Genomic DNA, 20,234 nt, shown 5'->3' on the forward strand with positions numbered 1-20,234 from the left:
AGATATCACCCAGAAAGGGGGGCAGAGGGGCAGTCGGCAGAGGCCTGGGTATCTTCCCCTTTCTGAGCAGGAAGGTGAGACAGGTCAGCTGGGTGCCTGGCGTTCCCCAGACCAGGGCACTGACAGGCAGGCCTCACGCACGCCCTTGCCGGCCCTCGGCCTGGGATTCTGGGCATGAGCACACACGGGTGAGGCCCCAGTGGCCCTGGAACCCTGCCAGCGTGCCGTCTATGAAGGCCTTTGGTGGGGTTGGGAATGTGGGTGTCCTTGCTGATGACATTCAGCCCCTCGCACCCCAATCTGAAGCATCTAGGAGGGAGAGGAGGCCTGTCTTAGGGTAGACACAGAGGGTAGAGCCGTGGGCGTGGCCATGGGAGACAGAAGAGAGGGCAAGTCCCAGCATCTGACCAGTGAGGAGCTGAGCAGTCAAAAGACAAATGCAGAGTAGCTACCCTCCCCCAGCGCTGAGAGGATCAGACCAGCTCCCAGGATGCCAGAGAGAGAAGCAGTGGGGCATGCGTGGAGAGGGGACGCGTAGCTCTGAGCACCTACTGCATGCGGCGTGCTCTGGGCTCCTAGGCTCAGCCCCTACTGTACGTGTCACCTCACTGGATTGGCACTAATCCTGAGGAGTCACTAATATCACTGCCATTTTACAGATGTGGAGACTGAGGCTTCAGAGAAGCGAAGTCACCTGCCTGAGGTAATGCAGCAAGAAAGTGACCGTGTCAGCATTTGAACTCAGTACTGTCTGACTCAGGAGCCCAGCACCCACTCCCGCCCCCGAAGCCTCGCAGGGAGGGAGATAGAGGTAGTCCCTTCTCACCCCCTCGGAGGCCCAGCCCCCACCCTCCCTCTTTGGTTCCAAATGGTTTGGAAAATCCTGATGGGAGCAGATGGTGGGGACAGATGGAGGGAAAAGCATCTCGGGGCTGAATGACAAAAACAAACATTGATAAAGTGATTAAAACCTCAAGCCACCCTTTTCCAAAGGGCCCTGCCTACCCCAGCCTTGAACACAGTGGACCCTGAGATGGGGGCCTGGGGATCTCTGGATGCCCAGCATCTTAGCCCAACTGATCCCAGCTTCTGCCCGCCCCTCTCACCGCTGGGGACACCCCCGGACCAGAGCCCAGGTGGCAGCGCTGCCAGGAGCACAGCCTGAGCCTGGCTGTTCCCAAGGAGGCTGGGCAGGAGGAACAGGAGGGGGCGGGTGGGGGTGCTGGGAAAGTCCTGGGAGCTGGACCACCTGAAGTCAGGGGTGAGAGGCGCGTTGTGGGGGAGCTGGGGTCCCTTGGGTGGCTCTTGCTAGATGAGGCTCAGGGAGCTGCCACGCCTGCCCAGGTCACACAGCAGCCTTGTGGCTCCCACCGAGCGAGCGAGCAGACAGACCCACCCACCCCCACCCCGGGGCCTGGAAGCCTCAGCTGGTTCCTTCGCCTGGAAAATGGGGAGGATAATATGTGCCCCTCCCGGGGCCGGGCTGTTATGAGGATCAGGGAGGGAAAACCTGAGAAGTTCGGGCACTGGGCCTGCACACAGTCTCTGCCCAAAAAACGGGGTTCCAAGCAGATGATAGGGAATCCCTGCTGTTGAGGGATCGGGAAGATGGCGGGAGATGGTCCCTGCACAGAGCAGCCGTTTGGGCTTAAAGGTTCTGCAGCCAGGGTGGGTGGGGGGTGGGGGTGGCTGCAAGGCCCCAAGAAGAGCACCGGTACCCAGGAAGGCAGTTGATCTGAGGAGACAGAAAGGGGCTGCCCCTTTGCGGGTCCCTCGGTATGAACATACAGACTTCATGGGCCCCGGACCCAGGCTGCGATTCTGGGGCGGCCCTTCCTCCTGTGCAAACGCCGCCACAACAGCCGCCCTGGCCCTCGGCTGCCTCTCAATAGAGCCCGCACTTCCAGCTGCTTCCTGGACTTGCTCCCAGAAGCCCACAGATACCCTGGACTAAAGCCAGCCAATATCCAGCTCACCCCTCCCAGCCAGCCTGTCCTGTGCCTGGTCCCTCTCCATCCATCAGACAAACCCAAGGCTCCACACTATCCGGGACCCGCCCCCTTCTTTCCCCAGGCAGCCCTTTTCACTGGAGGATGCCTCTCAGGCCTCCTGTCCTCTCCCTGCCCCTGCCCACCCCGCCTTGTCGGATGGCCCTGGATTCTCACACTGGCCCTCTCGCAGCTCTCCCCGCCTTCCGTTTCTCTCAACCACATCCCCTTCTTCTCTGCTTAACCTCCTATGGCTCCCCATTGCCCAGAGTAAGTGGACGGTCAAGGCTCTCCATGCCATGCCCAGCCCTCACCTCCCGCCTCAGCCTTACCCTCCACCTTCCCTTTAGCTCCCCATCAGTGCAGCACCTCCTCGGCCAGATGGCCAGCATTTCCCCTGCGCCCAAAAAGGCAGCCTGGAGCCAAGCTGTGGAGAGGGGGCGCCCTGACGCCCATATCCCTGCATAGGGGTTCTAAACTGAATGGGTGCTGAGATGCAGGCAGCTGGGATCATGTCCCAGCCAACCTTGCCTGCAACCATACTCCCTCCTTCTGCTGGGGAAGCCACCCTTAGCTAGAAGGGCCTCGGGCTCAGCCGGAGGGGGATAGTGACTTGCCTGAGGTGGCCCAGCCAGGCTCACCCTTTGCTCCCTCCCCAAGTCAGAAGGGCCCCTCCACAGCTCCTCTGGCAGACAAGCCTTAGGACCTGCACATCCCCATTGCTGGGGAGCCCGCTCCCGTCCGTCCTCCTGGTCTGTCTCTGACGGTTTTCAAACCGGCCCTGGGTTCACAGCACATGGAAGTGAGCCAAGGGCGGAGGTGTGTTTGCGTGGACCGTGCACACAGTTCTGTCTGGGTGTGCACACGTGCATACGGACATTTGAGACTTGAGTCAAGACTTTACACAGAGCCTTACCCGGTTTGGCTCAGTGGATAGAGCGTCGGCCTGCAGACTGAAAGGTCCCGGTTTCAATTCCGGGCAAGGGCACGTGCCCGGGTTTCAGGCTCAATCTCCAGTAGGGGGCGTGCAGGAGGCAGCCTATCAATGATGCTCTCTCATTATTGATGTTTCTCTCTCCTTCTCCCTGCCTCTCTGAAATCAATAAAAAAGAAGAAGAAAGTATATATTTTTAAAAAGACTTTACGAAATTCTTTCTAAACGGGGATCTGCTCCCAGAAGCCTCTGGCAGCCGAGCTGTGCCCGGGGAGTTGCCCACGCTGAACGTGGCACCCAGTCAGCGCCCGTGGCCCCAGGTGGCTCTCCTCCTGGCCTGCGCCTCACAAATCGGAAAAGCGGCTGGAATCCCCAGGCACCTCTGTGCCCCTGTGGGGAGGGCTGGGCGGGGGACAGGGGCAGCGGGCCTGACCCCCCACTGACCAGCGGTGCCCTCGCGGAGCTTCAGACTTCACCTGTGAAACGCCTCGCTCCACGGCTGCTGTGAGGAGGGTGGTGCACACGGAGGAGGCTGCTCAGGGACCCTTCAGCCTCAGGGGTGACACTCATACAGCCTCGAGGACAGGTGCCCCCAGGGAGAGGAACGGTAACATCCCACCTCCAGGCCCCTGCTATTATCCTCATTTTACAGAAGGGGAAACTGAGGCACAGAGAGATCAAGTTACCTGCCTGAGACTGCCTGGGGTTAGAGCCAGATCCAAGATGGGGCCCAGCTCTGTTTCTTGAGCCCTTTCCAGTGGGCCCAGATGCCTCGAAGAAGTGAGGGCTTCCCGGAGGGTTCAGGGGAACCCAGAGTCCCAGAACCCACCCCCAGAGGCCGAGGTTGCCACATCCCAGGGGGCTCGTGCTCCCCGTTTGTCTCTCTTGCTGGGAAGGCTGGGCCAGCTTCTCATTTCCAGCACCTTAGGTTCTCCCTGAGGATGGGGATTGCCTCTTTGTTTCCATAGTAACAGTGAACAGAGGGGCCTCCTGAATCCCTGCAGAAATACTGCACTGGGACCTGCAAGTACGCATGTGCCCGGGAATCCCTGGATGGGCAGCCCTGAGTACATGCATGCATATACATGCACACTCACAACTCTACACAGGTGTGCACGCCCAGTGCATGTGTATATACACACCCACTCCCCCTTATGAACACACACACACACACACACACACACACACTCTTGCACCCACAGGCACGTGTAGGCACATGCACAATGAGCCTGCTAACCGAGAAGTGGGTCAGGACATCATCCTGTGTGACATGATCCACTCCCACAGCCACCCTGGTTTGCTCAGACGCAGGAGAGGTCTGGGGGAAGTGAGGGTCGTCCACTTTATAATAATACCCACTGCTGCACTTAGATCCCACACATAGCTCCTTACTGTGTGACCAGCCCCGTGCTTTCCTTTCCACATATAACACAATGCCACTTTAAGACAGGTGCCCAGGGAGGAAACACGCTCAGAGAGGTAGAGTGATTTACCTGAGGTCACACAGCATGGACAAGCCAAGATTTGAGCCCAGGACTGTTTGGCTCCTGCCCTCTCCGCCAGATCCCTCAATGCCAGACCCACGAGCACTCACCTGAGACCCACCAACTCAGACGGGGAGGCCTGGTGCAGGTGGGCCCGGTGCGGAGGCCTGCCGATCAGAACGCTTGGGTTGCTGAAGTGGTGAGTCTGGGTCGCTCTTTGGCCTCCGACCATTCCTGAGCCTGAGGAGTGAAAGGAGGTCCCGAGGACAGTAGCGGCTTTCCTTCCACTTATTCCCTTCCTGTTAGCAGAAAAGGAACTTTGAGCAGCAAACGCCAAACCCACTGGGAATCTCCTGCTGGTGAAACCACCTGGGTTCACCTGTGAGCTCCCTGCCCTTCCTGGAAAAGCAGGGATCCAGATGACGGGGTCCTCGCTCTCCGACCTCGTGGGCCTCTCAGGCTGAGCCTGGGGAAGTAGGGGGCCTGACGCCAGAAGCTAGGCCAGCAGCCACCCTGAGCAGGAAGGTGGGCCGGGGTATGTCTTCCCAGAGGCAGGTTGCAGCAAGAGGATGCTCTGGCAGTGAAAACATGCTGCCGGAAGGTAGTGAGCTCCCTGTCACCGGAGGCATCCCAGGTCAATAGGCCCTGGATGCTTCAGAGTTAGGAAAATGCCAAGTAAGCAGTGACTGAGTCCTGCATCATTGTCATCATCGTCATCGTCGTCATAGCTACCACTGATTGGATACCCTTTGTGTCAGGCACCTTGAGACACATTACAACTGCCACCACTGCCAATGAAAATGGCAGCTCCTGTGTGTTTGGCCCGTAAGTGGTGAATCGTCACTGATTACTCACAGAACCTGTGAGCAGACACTGTTGTTAGGCCCATTGGCCGATGAGGAAACTGAGGCTCTGAGAGGTTCAGTGACCTGTGCACGGTGCAGCAGCAGCAGCAAGACCAGGCGCTGCCCGGCTGCTGAGTCTGTGGTCTGCCCCCCCCCCCCCCCTCTCCTCCCCCTAGCTGGGTGCTCTGCCCCTGGAGCCTTTCCTGTTCTGGGCCACACTGGCCTCACTACGACCGAGGTGGGCGCCCTCTGCTGGCCATGTCCTGGCCCTGCAGAGCCATGTTCCTGCAGAGGAGGGATCCGATGCTCCTGTACCTGGGATGCAGGGGTGGGCGGGCGTTGAGCCTTGGATCCTGACTTTAGATGGTGGTGCCTGAGGTTACTCAGGGGCTGAGCTGAGTTTTGAGCCAATGGCTGTCTCATCCCCAGGCTCCTGGCCTCCCATCCCTCCCTGGTGGGGCAGAGGTTCACTCCTGCTGCCTTCGCTTCCTGCCACACCCCCTCCACATCTACAACAGGCCGTGCGGTCCCACTGCTCTCGAGGGGCCTTGGAGACTGCGGTTTGTAGCTGAGACTCTGCCTCCTAAAGCAAAGCTGGGGTCCAGGGCTTGAGGCCACTTGAGACGTGGAGTCGCCCCTGACGGACTGCGTTAGGGAAGGTTCTCACCCTTTTGAGCACTCTCAGGTGGGGTCAGTGCCTTTGTAGACCCTGAGACTGAAGAGATTTGAGGAGGTCTCCCTCACCCAGTTAGAAGCCTTTGCTCAGCCCCCCTCCTCTCCCTCTCCACACCCCTCTCCGCCCTTTCTTCTCTTCCTCTTTCCTGGCCTCCATCACCACTTCCACCCCTCTGTGGTGTGAATATTATTATCTTCATTTCACAAGGAGGCATTTGAGATTCAGAGAGGTAGAGTAACTGGCCCAGTGACACCAAGCCAGCTGATTCTGCCTTAGAATCCAGACTTTGGCTAGTCTACCCCTGGCCTGTTCCTTCTTCATCTTCCCTATTCTCGCTCACTGCATCTCACCTATCAGCTTCTCCTACAAAGTGTCCCAAAGCCTTCATCGACTTCTCTCCCTGTCCTTTGCTACCACCCAGGCCAAGACCTATCATTTATTTTATTTTATTTTAATGATTTTTGAGAGAGAGAGAGAGAGAGAGAGAGAGAGAGAGAGAGAGAGAAAGAAAGAAAGAAAAGAAAGAAAGAAAGAAATACCGATTTTGTCGTTCTGCCTATTCATGCATTCATTGGTTGATTCTTGTATGTGCCCTGACCAGGGATCGAACCTGCAGCCTTGATTCTCTGACCAGCTGAGCTCCTCGGCCAGGGCAAGACCCACCATTTCCGTCCAGGTGACCCTAGCAGTCCCCTTGCCTCCCCACAGGTCACCTGGCCCTGTTTTCTGCAGTCCAGTCCACACGCTGGAGCAGGCACAGTGAGCCTTTTATTTTATGTAAATCAGATCACCTCACATCTCTCTTTGAAGCTCCCCATTGCAGTGGAATTAATCTAAACTCTCTTTCCCAACCTCCCCACCCCAGGCCCCGTGCTGCTCCTCGGCCACATCTACGTCCTCCTCGATCAGGAAGCCCCAGCTCACTGACCAGGTTTCCTGAACACACCGCGCCTGCGCTTGCTCCAGAGCCTGTGCCCTTGTGGTTCCTGTGGCTGAAGCGCCTTCCTGTCACGTGTGTTATGCCTGCCTCCTTCTCCTCGTCTTAGCTCAGTTGTCACCCCCTCAGACCACACTGCCTAACATTACCCCAGCCATTCTCTACCCCAGTGCCCCACTCTTTCCACAGCCCCTGCGAGTCTCTCCCACTGGAATGTGAAACACACGGGGGGTGAGGGCGCTGGTTGGCAGCGGTGTCCCCAGGTCCTAGCATAGAGCCTGGCACTTACTAGATGCTCAGTAAGGATTTGTTGAATGAATAAAGCCCTCTCTAGCCTTGACTGCTTTTGCAAGCTTAGAACAGTCTTTCTTTCTTTTTAAAAAATATATTGTTATTGATTTCAGAGAGGAAGGGAGAGGGAAAGAGAGATAGAAACATCAATGATGAGAGAGAATCATTGATTGGCTGCCTCCTGCACGTCCCCTACTGGGGATCAAGCCCGCAACCTAGGCATGTGCCCTTGACCAGAATCAAACCTGGGACCCTTCAGTCCACAGGCTGATGCTCTATCCACTGAGCCAAACCAGGGCTTAGAACAGCCTTTCAAATCAGTCCTATTTTTCCCACTCTCATTGTCACAGCCCAGAGCCCGCCATCCTACCTGTTGCCCCTGCTTCCCTTTCACATAAATACTACTCTCGCAGGCCTCAGAGCCAACTATTCTTTTTTCCCCTCTGCCCTTTTCCCCTCATCTGACTAATTTTCACCTGTTTGTTAGTAATAATTTAGCTCTTCCTCCCAGAAGTCCTCCATGCTTTCCTTTCAAGTTAATGCTTACTTCTGGCCCCTGTAGATCCTTGGTGCCTCTTGGTTCAGAGGGCAGTCCCCTCTCTGTGTCTCTCCTTCTCTACCATGGGAGCTCAATGGCCAGGACCGAGCTGGCTCATCATTATGTCCTCAGCACTCATCCCCGGGCTGGTGTGGCACAGGTTCTCAGGAAACACTGAGCTGGGCTGGTCTCATCACTGCTGTGATGGGACTGTGGGGATTGGACAGGCCAGGCCAGTGTCTTCCAGCCATATGACCTATGCAAGCCACTTCCTTGCTTTGAGCCTCATTTTTCTCATCTGTAAAATGGGCATAATAATCCCAACTTCTCAGGGTTGAGAAGCTTCTCTCATGTATGTAAGGTGCTGGCATGTGGACAAGGTTGGGGAATGGTGGGTCCTTTCCCAGGAGTTGTCTTAGCAACTGCCTGTGTGAGCAGCAAGCCCCCTCAAGCCCTCAGGGAAGGAAAATGTATGTTTTCTGGTGAGCCCCCGCCCTGGCCCTCTGCCCTCTGCCCTGACACACCCTCAGAGGGGAAGGAAGGAAGAGGGCAGACTGGATCAAGCCCTAAACTTGGAGCCACATAACCGGATTTGAGACAGGATCCTGTAATTCACTGGCTGCGTGGCCCACGGCCTCAGGTTCCTGGTCTGGAATGGGAGTTAATAGCACTCATAGCCTGAGAGTCAAATTAGACGGACAAACAGCTCAGTCCTCGAGTCCTCCGTGGGCGCCTGATTATTATGTCTCCAAGCAATGCCCTGCCCTCCTCCTGATTTTTCCGGGGGGCGAGAGGGCGGCGGTGGGGGGGGTCTCTAGTCTCATGACCATTCTGGGCAGCAAAGAGGAGCTTCCCATGGTTACCCAGGGTCTGGCTTAGGTGCTTGCAGTGACTCTGGGAAGCTCTAGACCAGAGATTCTCAACCTGTGGGTCGCGACCCCTTTGGGGGTCGAACGACCCTTTCACAGGGGTCGCCTAAGACCATCAGAAAACACAGATATAATTACATATTGTTTTTGTGATTCATCACTATGCTTTAATGATGTTCAATTTGTAACAATGAAAATACATCCTGCATATCAGATATTTACATTGCGATTCATAACAGTAGCAAAATTACAGTTATGAAGTAGCCACGACAATAATTTTATGGTTGGGGGTCACCACAACATGAGGAACTGTATTAAAGGGTCGCGGCATTAGGAAGGTTGAGAACCACTGCTCTAGACACTCAGGAGGATCCAATGCTCATGACCCCCAGGTGTCAGTGTGTGAGTGACCGGTCAGCCTCCTAGGGGGTGTCTGTGGAGTCCTCCACATGAGACCAGTGCAGCTGGGAGGATAGAGGCACACCCTCCCACTCCACTCAGATCCTCGCTCGTGCGTTTATTCATCCTTCCAGGGCTATAGTCCCAGAATAGGTGTTCAATACATGTGTGTTGGAAGAACAGAATGGTTCCATACATTCAACAAACATTAATGAGCACCGACTGCTCCTAGCTCTGTGCTAAGAGATATCCATCAAGTTAATGGCCTTGACAACCCTCTCCCAAGATCCCAGGCTGCCTCTACATCCTCCTCGCTCTTCTTACTCCCAACCCAGCGTCCACGGGCTGCCATGCTCCAAGCATCAGGACTTTTCCCGGAATCGAGGTAATGCCCAAGCACCCCATGCATCATGGGCTCTGGGAAGGTTGCACCCCACATCCACAACTCTCCAAATCCTCCCCGTCTTTCCTGTCCCAACTCCAGCAACCCTTCCCCAACGCTCTCAAACTCTCAGACTCAGCCATCTCCCCCTCCCAATGCCCTATATCTACCTGGGGTTATACCTGGATGTACCAGCAGGTGGCGCCGAGGCCGCCTCTTCTCCAGCGCTGGACTGGACTCCAGACCCCACTAGGACCCTGTGTGTCCCTCCCGCCTTCTCTTCTCAGCAGGGACAGGAGTGGGCTCTGTGACCTCTAGCTAACCCCTCTCCTTCCTGTTGGCTCCTGCGGGGAGGCCTAAGGAGACTCCAGTTGCTCCCGCAGGCCCGGGCTGTCTTTTCCTGCCTGGTGGGTGAGGGGGTCCCTAGGGGCCCAGCTGCAGCTGGTGGGGCGGGGCCGGGTGGGGCGGGGCAGAACGCAGCTGCCAGAGAGAGAAAGAAAAGAGAAAGGAGAAAAAGAGAGAAAGAAAAAAAACGAAAAAGAGAGAGAGAAGAGAGAAAGGAGAGAGAGCGGTGCTCTGGTTCCCAGGTTCCTATCCCACCAAACAGACTGGCCAGGGACTGCCCCCTGGACACCAGGGTCCCAACTGAGGCTTACCCGAGGACAAGGTACGTGGCTGAGGAAGCAGATGGGGCGGGGGAGGGTCCGCGGCCAAGCAGGGCAGGCCTGGGGGGCTGAGGGGCTGGCCAGGTGCATCCCGCTGCCCGGCAAGACCCCCTGAGCCCCTCCCCAGGAGGCCGGGTAGAAAGCAGGCAGCGCACGGAGTCCTTGGGGTGAGATTGGAGGAGGGCTCTGTGGCTGCTCCTGCCTCACTGTGCGGATTTGCACCAAGCTCTTTCCATCTCGGACCCCAGTTTCTCCATCTAAAGGGGGGCGGGGGGAGGTCTTGAAGATGGTTCTGTGGGGTAACTTGGCAAGGTGTCCCCTTGCGAGGGTTAGCCCTTCCAGGGGCCTCTGGGAGACCAGAAGGCCTTTCCTGTCGGACAGTGGGGGGAGATGGGTGGCCCCTCCGTGTCAGGGCCCCTCGGGCCCTGGCCTGTGCCTCTCTCCTCAGCCTGTTTCTTAGGGACTCCAGGGGCAGAGTGCCTGTGTGGGGGTGGAAGTTTCCCTGGCTGTCTGGGGTTCAGAGATCCTTTGGGACAGGATGGTGGGTACCGGGTGCTTGGGTGCCTGGCGCTCCAAGATCAGAAAAGAAGTGGATTGGGTAGAATGGTGTGTGGGACTGAGGTAGGGACAGTAATAGGCATATGGGTGTCCCAAGGTAATGAGGGAGGGGTCATCCAGCCCTTTTATTAACCATGGCTGCTTGCCCTGGCTCCAGAGCACTTTAGAGTCATTAGCTCATTCACTGCTCACAGCATTCAGCCTGCCGGAATGGGGGGGGGGGGGGGGGGAGACTGGAGCCACTCCTCCCTCACCCTGCTCTTGGGAAGAGATTGTTCCAGATTGTTCTCTGGGTAGGAAGGAGTTGGCACGAGCAAATTCTAGGATCCCAGGGATCCCAAAGTGACTGAGTTCGCTTAGATGGGGCGACAGTCGTGTCAAGCACAGGTTTGGGAATCAGATCAGCCTGTGTTCAAAGCCTGGCTCTGCCGTGGGTCCTCGAGTCGAGTAACCTCTGCAGGCTGCAGTCTGCCCCCCCCCCCCCCCGCAAAAGTCACTCGAACAGCAGAGGCCTTACAGGTGAGAAGCAAGTGCCATATGCGAGCAAAGCCCTTGCACAGTGTCTGGCACCTGGGAAGCAGATGCTCCTGCTCACTCTCCTTACGGAGCCGGAGAAGGGGGAGGCCTGGCAGGGTCAGCGAGCTTTACCTTCTCAGCGGTCAGCTCCAGTGAGTCAGAGCCCCTCTCCCTGGCCGCACGGGAAACACTGAGCACCTACTGTATGCACCCAGCACTCACCCCGCACTCTATAGTACCCCACCCTGTGCGATAACTCCCCTCAGCTCACTTCTGCCCCAGCCAGCAAGGCCTCGGGTCTGGGGCGAGGGTGGAGACCCCCAAGGCCAAAGGGTGGGAGAGGCACGGAGGGGCATCTGCACAGCACTTGTCCTCCCAGGGGAAAGGGCAGCGATGGGGGCGGCCGGCTGTGTGGGGGGCGGGGGAGCGGGAGGAGGGACAGCGAGGCTGGGGCTGAGCCCGGTGGGCGCGGAGGAGCCCGTTTGCGCTCTTGCACCGGCGAGAGGGGGGGAGCGGCCAGTTGGCGAGCCCCGCGGACCTGGCTGCCGGCCGAGTGGGGAGCAGGGGTGGGGGGGCGCCCTCGGCCCTCACCCCGCCCCGCGCGTCTCCCCGCAGCTGGGGCGCCCCGCCCCCCGGGCGCCCGACGTGGACGCGGCCGCCGCCGCTGCTGCCGCCGCCGCGCGGGAGTCGCTGTCCGCGGAACCGACATGCAGGCGGCGCGGGGCGGCGCGGGGCGGCCGGGCCGGGCGGGCCGCGGGCCGGATTGCGGGCGCCAGCGGCCGCCGGGCGCCAGAGCCGCGTCCCCCGGCGCCGCCCCGCGCCGGCCGGCCGGAGCCGCCGCCATGCACCCCGGGCCGCCCCGCGCCGCGCTCCGCCTGTGGCTGGGCTGCGTCTGCCTCGCGCTGGTGCAGGCGGGTAAGGGGGCCCGGGCCGGGGGGCGGGAGTCCTCAGTTCCCTCCCCCGCTTCCTGGGACCCGGTCCTTCCCCTCACTGCTCCCTAATGCCACCCCCGCCTCTTCCCGGCCTTCTGGACCGCCAAACCCTGCCTCCAGCCCCCAAACCCCTCCCGGCCACCCCAGCCCTGGGGGACAGGGTCTTGTGACCTCAGTCCCCTCCCACCATTGCCCTGAGCCCAAGCCTTTGCCTCGGGTCCCTAGCCCCCTTCTCTGGCCGGGGAGCAGCTGAGGACACCAATCCCCCACCTCGGGCCTCCTCCCTGTCCCCAAAGCCCTGCAGGCCAACTCTGCAGGTCGGAGAGGGAGGGGGCACCGTGGGGTCCCAGTGTGCGTGTGAGGATAGGGACTGGCACCCAGGCACCGGGTGGGCCACGGTGGCCCGAGCCCGGTGCTGTTGCATCTGGGCTGTCCCGTGGGGCCTGGCCTCGTCCTCGCCCAGCTCCCCTCTGGCTGCTGCCGCCGCCTTCATCTCTCCCTCTCTCCATCTCTTCGTGCCTCGCTGCTGTCTCGCTCACGCTCCCATCTCTGTGTCTGCCTCTCATACCCCGCCTGTCTGTCCTCTGGATCTGTGTCTGCCACCACCTGTCTATGTCCCCCTGTCTCTCTCCGGGCCCACGTCTGGCTTTGCCTCCCCTTGGGCCTCGGTCCACTCATCTGTGGGGTGAGGGTGCTGCTCGTGCCCAGATCTTCCCGTCAGCACCCGCCCCCTGTGAGATATGGAGGCTGCGACTCCATTGCCCCTGTCCTGGAAGGGTCTTCCTCCCCTGACCCTGTGCCCCCATCACTTCCTCCTACTCCCTTCTCAACAGACGCCCTTTCATCCTCTTCCCACATCCAGAAGGCCCTACCTACCCTGTACTCTTGATTCTCGGCTGAGGGGCCCTGCTCCGAGTGACCCCATCTTCCCCTGTCACCTCCCCACCTGCCTCTTGGGGCTCACAGAGGCCCTTCCGCAGGCTTCTTTCTGCCTGGGTCACCACAACACCGACGGTTCCTCCCTGGACCCTAACTCCCACCCCAGGGCTCCCCCCAGCCTGGTTCTTCTCCACCTGTGGGCTTTCCCCGTCCTCAAGGTCACGCACTTGACACTGCAGTGAGTACTGTGGAAAGAGCGTTGGCCCGGGATTGCTCTTGACTGCTTTTCATCAGACTAACCTTCAGCTCTTGAACTCTGGCCACTTAGGTCTCTCCCACCCCTGGCCCCTCACCTCTTAATGCCCCTCTATTAGATATGCCGTTGACTCAGGCCCCTCAGTTTTAGCCTGCACCCCTGGTAGGGCCAGTTGTGGGCATCTGGGGCTCCCATCCTGGACACAAGGAGCCTGGGGCCTCTCCAGGCTGGCCCTGCAACCCACCAAGGAACGGAGGTCCATGTGCCAACCCCAGGGAGGCCTTGGTTTCTTCCTTCCCCCACTGCATGGCCTCCCCCAGGTTCACTCATGAGACAGTGGGCCTGGGCCTCGCCGCAGGGGGTGCTCAGGCTCAGCTGCCTCCCCAACCCCAGACAGCCCCTCCGCCCCAGTGAATGTCACTGTCAGGCACCTCAAGGCCAACTCCGCGGTGGTGAGCTGGGATGTCCTGGAGGATGAGGTTGTCATCGGATTTGCCATCTCTCAGCAGGTAACCCTCTGGGAGGGAAGATGTTGGTGGGTGAGGGAGGAGAAAGAAAAGGACTGAGGCTCAGGACCGACTGCCAGAAAAGTTGCACTTATGGCTTAAAGGGGGGCCCCAGAGGGGATCTGTCAGTGAGGGAGGGCTCTGGAGCCTTTGTCCGGAACCTGGGACTTGATCTTAAACAGACCTGAGATTTGGACCTGGCTCCAGTTCTCACGAAATGTATGGCTTTGGGCAACTTCCCTCACCCTCTACCAGTCTCCTCATCTGTAAAATAGAGATAAGGATATCTGCAGAGACGGTGGAATGCGTAAGTAAGATTATGTCTGCAAAGGGCTTAGCATGGTAGCCAGGTGAGCCCGCTATTGCTGCTGGAGAGGTGGCAGATGGGGTGGTGACTGGGCACTGAAAACACTGGCCTGGCTCTTGCTTTGGCAGAAGAAGGACGTGCGGATGCTGCGCTTCATCCAGGAGGTGAACACCACCACCCGCTCCTGCGCCCTCTGGGACCTGGAGGAGGACACGGAATACATCGTGCACGTGCAAGCCATCTCCATCCAGGGCCAGAGTCCGGCTAGCGAGCCAGTGCTCTTCAAGACGCCGCGGGAGGCTGAGAAGATGGCCTCCAAGAACAAAGGCAGGCCCGGGCACTGTTAGGAAGGGATGGGGTGTGGTGGGGTGAGGGCTGGTCAGGCCAGAGAAGTAGGAGGTTGAAGAAAGCACTAATTTCCCATACCCCCCTCCCCCTCCTCATAGCAGTACCTAAGAGAGAGGAGGTCACTCTAGTGACCCAATACAATGGGTATATAAACACTTATTTTGGGTTGCCTTATCACTGCGACCCCGAGTAGCCATCAGCCTGTTCTAGAACCTCTTTTCGTTACGTATGTGGGCACCAATATCGAGAGAAGCGCTTAATTTCCTGGACTTGGCCACAGAGGAGTGGCTGGGGGAGGAAAGGAGCCCAGACCTCATGTCTCTCTCCCCACAGATGAGGTGACCATGAAGGAGATGGGGCGGAACCAGCAGCTGCAGACAGGCGAGGTGCTGATCATCGTCGTGGTCCTGTTCATGTGGGCCGGTGAGTCTGGCCTCCCAGCCCTTCTTCACTTAACCTGGGGAGGGGAGGACCTGACCAGACCCCTTCTCTCACAGAAACGAAGGGTAAGGGACGTGGAGAGAGCTAAGAGGTCAGAAGTTTCTAAGTCCTGCCTGGGACAGTTCTGGGGACCAGATCCCATCCCTTCTCTAACTCAGCCCTCACCAAAAAAATAGCATATCGAGTTGCCTTGGAGGACCATAAGCGTATTTTCTCTCCCCCTCCCTTAGGCTCCGGGTGGGGGCACGCTCTTAACCTACTCCTCCTGACTGGCTCTGAGACCGCCTCCATATAACCTCCCCAGCCCATTCACTAGGTCAGTGATGGCGAACCTTTTGAGCTCCGCGTGTCAGCATTTTGTAAAACCATAACTTAACTCTGGTGCTGTGTCACATATAGAAATTTTTTGGTATTTGCAACCATAGTAAAACAAAGACTTATATTTTTGATATTTATTTTATATATTTAAATGCCATTTAACAAAGAAAAATCAACCAAAAAGAGTTCGCATGTCACCTCTGACACGCGTGTCATAGGTTCGCCATCACTGCACCAGGTCATTCCTGCCATGATGCCTCCAAGCACACTGTTTGCCCCTCTCGTCACCCCTTCTTAGATAAGTTAGTTGGGCTTATCTCTCTCTCTCTTTTCCACTTATCTGTAAGCTCCCTGAGGATAAAGATCAAATTTCATTTTTGTATTCAATCAGCGTTTTCTGAACAGCCACTTCATTGTACATAGTGCTACATTCCAGACAGTGTATTCCAGGTAGTGCTACCGCTATGGCTAAGAGGAGCCTCATGCTTGCAAGCAAGTCTGGGAGAAGCCAGGCCCGTGTTAACTGTAATTCAATGAGATGAGTGCTATAATAGGACTGTGTATGGGAGCAGCGGAGAGGGAATTAACTCTGGGGCTAGGAGTAGAAAACAGGAAAAACACAAAGAGCAGTAACAGGATTTGAGCTTTGAAGGATGAATAGGAGTTCATCTGGCAGCCAAAAAAAGGAAGGGAGGGTGTTCTGGGCACAGTGTGTTCAAGAAACAAATTAAGCTCAGTTGGCTCAGTGTAGCTGTGACCCAAGAAAGAAGGTAGAAAGTGGGCGAGTAAAGGATGGCGAGGCTGTGAAGTGCTGGAGTCTGTGTGGAGGAACTTGAACATGCCTAAGCCGTGTTAGCATGTAGGTGAGGGGCAGGCTCTCTCAGGTAGAAGAATTTTGGGGGTGGGGGGAGAGGAAGCTCCCATAGGCTCATAGAAAAACAGGCACTTAGGGGAAAAGGGTTATACAAAAGAGGAGGTTTGCTTATGATGCTTTATTAGACTTGGCACAAATAGTTTTTATGTAATCATAACAATATAAACATAGTGAACGAACCCAAAATTGTCATGTAATTCTGTTAGGGTGATGGGGAAGGAAGCAGGGGGAGTTGGTAGGCCTTATCTACTGTTAGAGGAGGCAGCTCAAAAGATATGAGCTGGGAAAGGCAGCTAGGGCTTGGAGAGGATACGTGTGAGACATGACACGCCACAATTAGACGATGGAGGTGGCAGGCCCCTGTGTGAAGAGCTAGAGCCCCTCCAGGATGCGGTCTAACTGGTGGCCTAATACCTGGGGGAGGAGCCTTATAACTGGAAGATACTGTTTTTGAGAAATAAGGGAGGGAGAGACTTACTTAGGTGCACTCCAGTTTAAGGGGATACTCCAAACCCCAACTAAGCAGGGTACTTGGTTTGGTTTCTGGTGGCTGAGTTGCCTGCTCAGACAATATCTGAGTGTATTCCTTTTCTGCAAATACATTCCCGCCTGCTTGTTGTCTCACGTGAGTTCGCCCCTTGACAAGAAGACAAGAACTGAGGATGCAGAGTACTGTCTCCGGCCAGAGGCCACCTAACCACCCCTGACACTGCCATGGTGGGAAGTCAAGAGATAATATCTAAAACAGATAGGTCAGGAAATAACCACTATAAATCAAGCATAGAGGTAAAAATGGGGAAAACAAGAATTGGAGTTGGCTGCCTTAATACTATCCAACTTTCAAAAAAGCTTATTATGCTTATCATGTATTAGTTCAATAAAATAAACATTTCACAGAGTGCAGGCCCCGGGTGCACACCCCAGCTGCACCCCAGAACGACCTTGAGTAAGTCCCCTAAGCTCTGCATCAGTGTCCTCACTCTCCCCTGGGGAGGGCCATAGGGACCCTCAGTGCGATGAGGACTCCGTGAGCTGGAATATGTCAGTCACAGCACAGGTTGGCACGTGCTCAACAAACGCTGTTGTTTCTATTTTCCCCTAACGGAAAGGGGGAGGATTCAGAGGTTTAAAAGAAGGGAAGGGAGGAGACATGATCAAACGCATGTTGTAGGAAGACCAATCCAGCAGCAGTGACGGGATGGCCAGGGGACAGGTGGACACAGGAGCCAGAGGCCGAGGCAGGCTGTGGCAGTAGTGCAGGTGAGAGACCATCTGGAGCTCAGTACCTAACAGGAGCTCAGCCAGGGCTCCGGGCAAGGGAGCAGGTGGGCAAGGACTCTGACTCTTTCCCCTGTCCCCCAGGCGTCATTGTCCTCTTCTGCCGCCAGTATGACATTATCAAGGACAATGAGCCCAATAACAACAAGGAAAAAACCAAGAGTGCGTCAGAAACCAGCACGCCAGAGCACCAAGGCGGGGGGCTTCTCCGCAGCAAGGTGAGGGCGGGGTTGGACCTGGGTGGGTGGCCCCATGGCTCAGGCACTGGGAGTCCCTGGACTGCAGAGGGGTCAGCTCAGGGTCTGGCATGGCTACAGCTGGGCAGAGCCAAGCTTGGCTGCTGCCTTTGTGACCCAGGGGACACTGCAAATTGATTTTGGATCCTCTCCTTTTGCAGGGTGCCAGGGGCCAGTGGGGGTTAAAGGGGGGGGCAGTGAATAGGGAGGGCAGAACTCTTGGTTGGTGTGGGACAAGAAGAGATGGGCTTTGAGCTCATTCCTGCAGCTGTGGTGCTGTGACCTTGGGCAGGCGCTTCACCTCTTTGTACCTTCATTTCCTCTTGTGTAAAACAGATATGAAACCTTTTCAGTGCTGGCTCTGAGCAGCTCAGAAGACAGTAGAGAATGTGAGAGGATCTCATGGTTCAGGCGATGATATCCAACAACATCTGGCCCTCTCTACATTTCCTCCTCCCTCCATCTCCTTGCACCCTCTGGCTTACTGTCCTCTCTCTTGGCTTCACTCTTTCTGGCGCATTTTCCTGAAGCCTCTTATTAACCCCCATCTCCAGAAGCACCTCAACAATGTCAGTGGCTGAGGCTGCGCTGAGAAGCAGATCTGCAGGACGTGAGAACCAGCCAGCAGGATGGCTCTGCTGGGGGTGGACGGGGTCCGGGGGCAGTGGGTCCAGGACCCAGACTTGGCCATTCAGCTGAGTGAGGCCGAAGGCTGGGTTTGCGACGGCAGAGACAAGACATGCGGGCAGGGCTACTCCTTTCCTTCCACAGGGGACAAGAGCCTGGCTCTCCGGCAGCAGCCCTGCTGCTCCCTTCCTTCTCGTGTCCTCTGTTTCCAACCTTGCGAGAAGTCTATTCAATTAGCCCTGGCCGCTTCTCTCATTTCTTCCTCCCAGTTTCCAAACAAGCTCTTGGTGAACATCATCGAAGCGTGACTACCTGTCTACAGGGAGAAAGATTTCATTTTTCTTCTCTGCTGGTCTCCAGGTCCACGGGCACAGGGAGGGGGAGGGCTACACTGGAGGGGGAGGCACGGCTAGCTGCAGTTCTCTCTCTCCGATGTCCTAGTCTGGTGAAGGAGACTGAACTACAAACCCAAATTCTGCAAAAAATAAACAAGCCACAAAACTTGAGGCCTGGCCCCATTCTGGAAAAGGCAAAGCTGCATGAGACACGGCCTTCTTTCTGCCTCCTCGCGTCTCCTGGACGGCCTTCCTCTCTGAGAAGATGCACAAAGCTGCTGGGAGATGACAAGCACCGAGACTGACTTAAGCCCTTTCAGACCAAGAACCGTCAGGGAAGCCATGGGCCTGCCTGCCGGGCAGGGGCGTGGCTGCCATGGAGCCTTTTCTGGATTCAGCCATTAAGGACTTGTGGTGCGATGCACAACTTTGTGTGTGTGTGTGAGATTTATCTGTTTTGTCTCTTGGAAAACACAACCGAAGGGCTTCATTCCAGAGGGCCATAGGGATTCCCCGAGCTGGTTGCCTGCATCTTCTGTCTTCTTTGGCCCTTATTTTGACTGTAAGACTATCCGTCTGGGGTTTTAAGAAGAAAGTGCAGGAAAGATACCTGGAAGGTATTGGCCCCATTTTGTTAGGAAAGCCTCTTGGAGTTGTAACAGTGCTGACTTGGAAAACTGAAAGGCACGTTCCCGTGGGACATCCTGAAGGCTGCTAAATCACCACGCTGTGGTGGAAGCTGCCGGAAGGCAGGCATGAGCCATTCAGTCAGAGCAGTCGTGGCCTCTGGGGTCTCCATATCTTGCCATCTCATCCAGGATTCTGTGAAAGCTACCCAGGGTCCTCATGTCCTTCCCTAGAGCCTGTGTGGTGTGAGGTGACAGGTCTTTCTCCACTGCCCCTTTCTGGTAAAAAACAAAACAAAAAACAAAAAAAAAACTGGTGCTTGATAAGGGAAGGCAGACCCTTCCCTAGGACTGACAAGCTGTGGCAGCTGAATGCCTGCACAGAAGAGAAGGACCCCTGTGTCTTCCAGTGGTGGCTATGGACAGGAGTCTGGGAGCACTGCGCCTGGCACACAGTAGGTGCTCATTGAATACCTATTGAACTGAATAAGCAATAGCCCCCAAGCCAGAGAGCTGAAAGCCATCACCCAGTGACCACCCTTCCTTCCGGTCTACAGGAGCTCTCAGGGCTGGGCCGGCCACCACCTGAGTGTGGAACACAGGGAGGGAGGAGAGACAGGGCAAAGGTGGATGTCAGCAACACTAAGGGCTTCCTCATGGGAGGGCATGAGGCTTCACTCATTGTCTTGTGACTTCCATCCCTGCTGAATGGGGCTGCAAGGCCAAGGCTCCTTAGGGAGAGAGGTCCTTACCTCTGATCCAGTTAGAGCAATAACCACTTTTTAAATGTAAAATAAAAAGACAAATGAAAAGGCACATCCTTGTCTCCTGGTAAATGCCCAAATGTTGCCCTCTTTTTCTGGCAGTTGGCAGCCACTCAGTTCTCTCTCTCCATTTTGGCCTGCAGCTTCCTAGGGACATGCCTGCCTGCCAAGCTGGAGTTGGAAGGGAAATCTCGAACAGATGGGGGTGCACGTGTAGGAGGAGAAAATAGCTGCTCCATCATCCTATTGCTGAGCCCCGCCCCCGTACCCTAAACCAAGCTTGGGCTGCCTCACCACATAGGTATGCAGGCTGGTGCTCAGTTTCTAAAACAAAGGGTTTTCCCCTCGGATGGGGTGGGTGCTTTCCTTGGCCAAAGGAATGCAGTCTGTTTCTCCCAGGGGTGAGCAGAGAAGTGAAGAACTGC

General features: G+C 56.6%; 1 protein-coding gene across 1 annotated transcript; it reads left to right on the plus strand.

Annotated features, from left to right (window-relative positions):
- Positions 1-11,909: 11,909 nt before the first annotated feature.
- FNDC5 (fibronectin type III domain containing 5) lies at positions 11,910-19,835 on the plus strand. The gene is made up of 6 exons (XM_081087520.1): positions 11,910-11,997; positions 13,543-13,658; positions 14,091-14,289; positions 14,644-14,733; positions 17,306-17,439; positions 17,794-19,835. Exons 1-6 carry the CDS (start codon positions 11,925-11,927, stop codon positions 17,797-17,799), a joined length of 618 nt encoding a protein of 205 aa, XP_080943646.1. The 5' UTR covers positions 11,910-11,924; the 3' UTR covers positions 17,800-19,835.
- Positions 19,836-20,234: the final 399 nt, after the last annotated feature.

Source organism: Myotis nattereri (genome assembly GCF_964212035.1).
Source record: "Myotis nattereri genome assembly, chromosome: 3".
NCBI lineage: Eukaryota > Metazoa > Chordata > Mammalia > Chiroptera > Vespertilionidae > Myotis > Myotis nattereri.

What these genes read in the sequence shown, in the direction of transcription:
- FNDC5 (XM_081087520.1), top strand. Translation starts at nt 11,925, where the DNA reads ATGCACCCCGGGCCGCCCCGCGCCGCGCTCCGCCTGTGGCTGGGCTGC. An exon ending in GATTTGCCATCTCTCAGCAG is followed by an intron (nt 13,659 to 14,090) that starts GTAACCCTCTGG and finishes TTGCTTTGGCAG; the next exon opens with AAGAAGGACGTGCGGATGCT. An exon ending in GATGGCCTCCAAGAACAAAG is followed by an intron (nt 14,290 to 14,643) that starts GCAGGCCCGGGC and finishes CTCTCCCCACAG; the next exon opens with ATGAGGTGACCATGAAGGAG.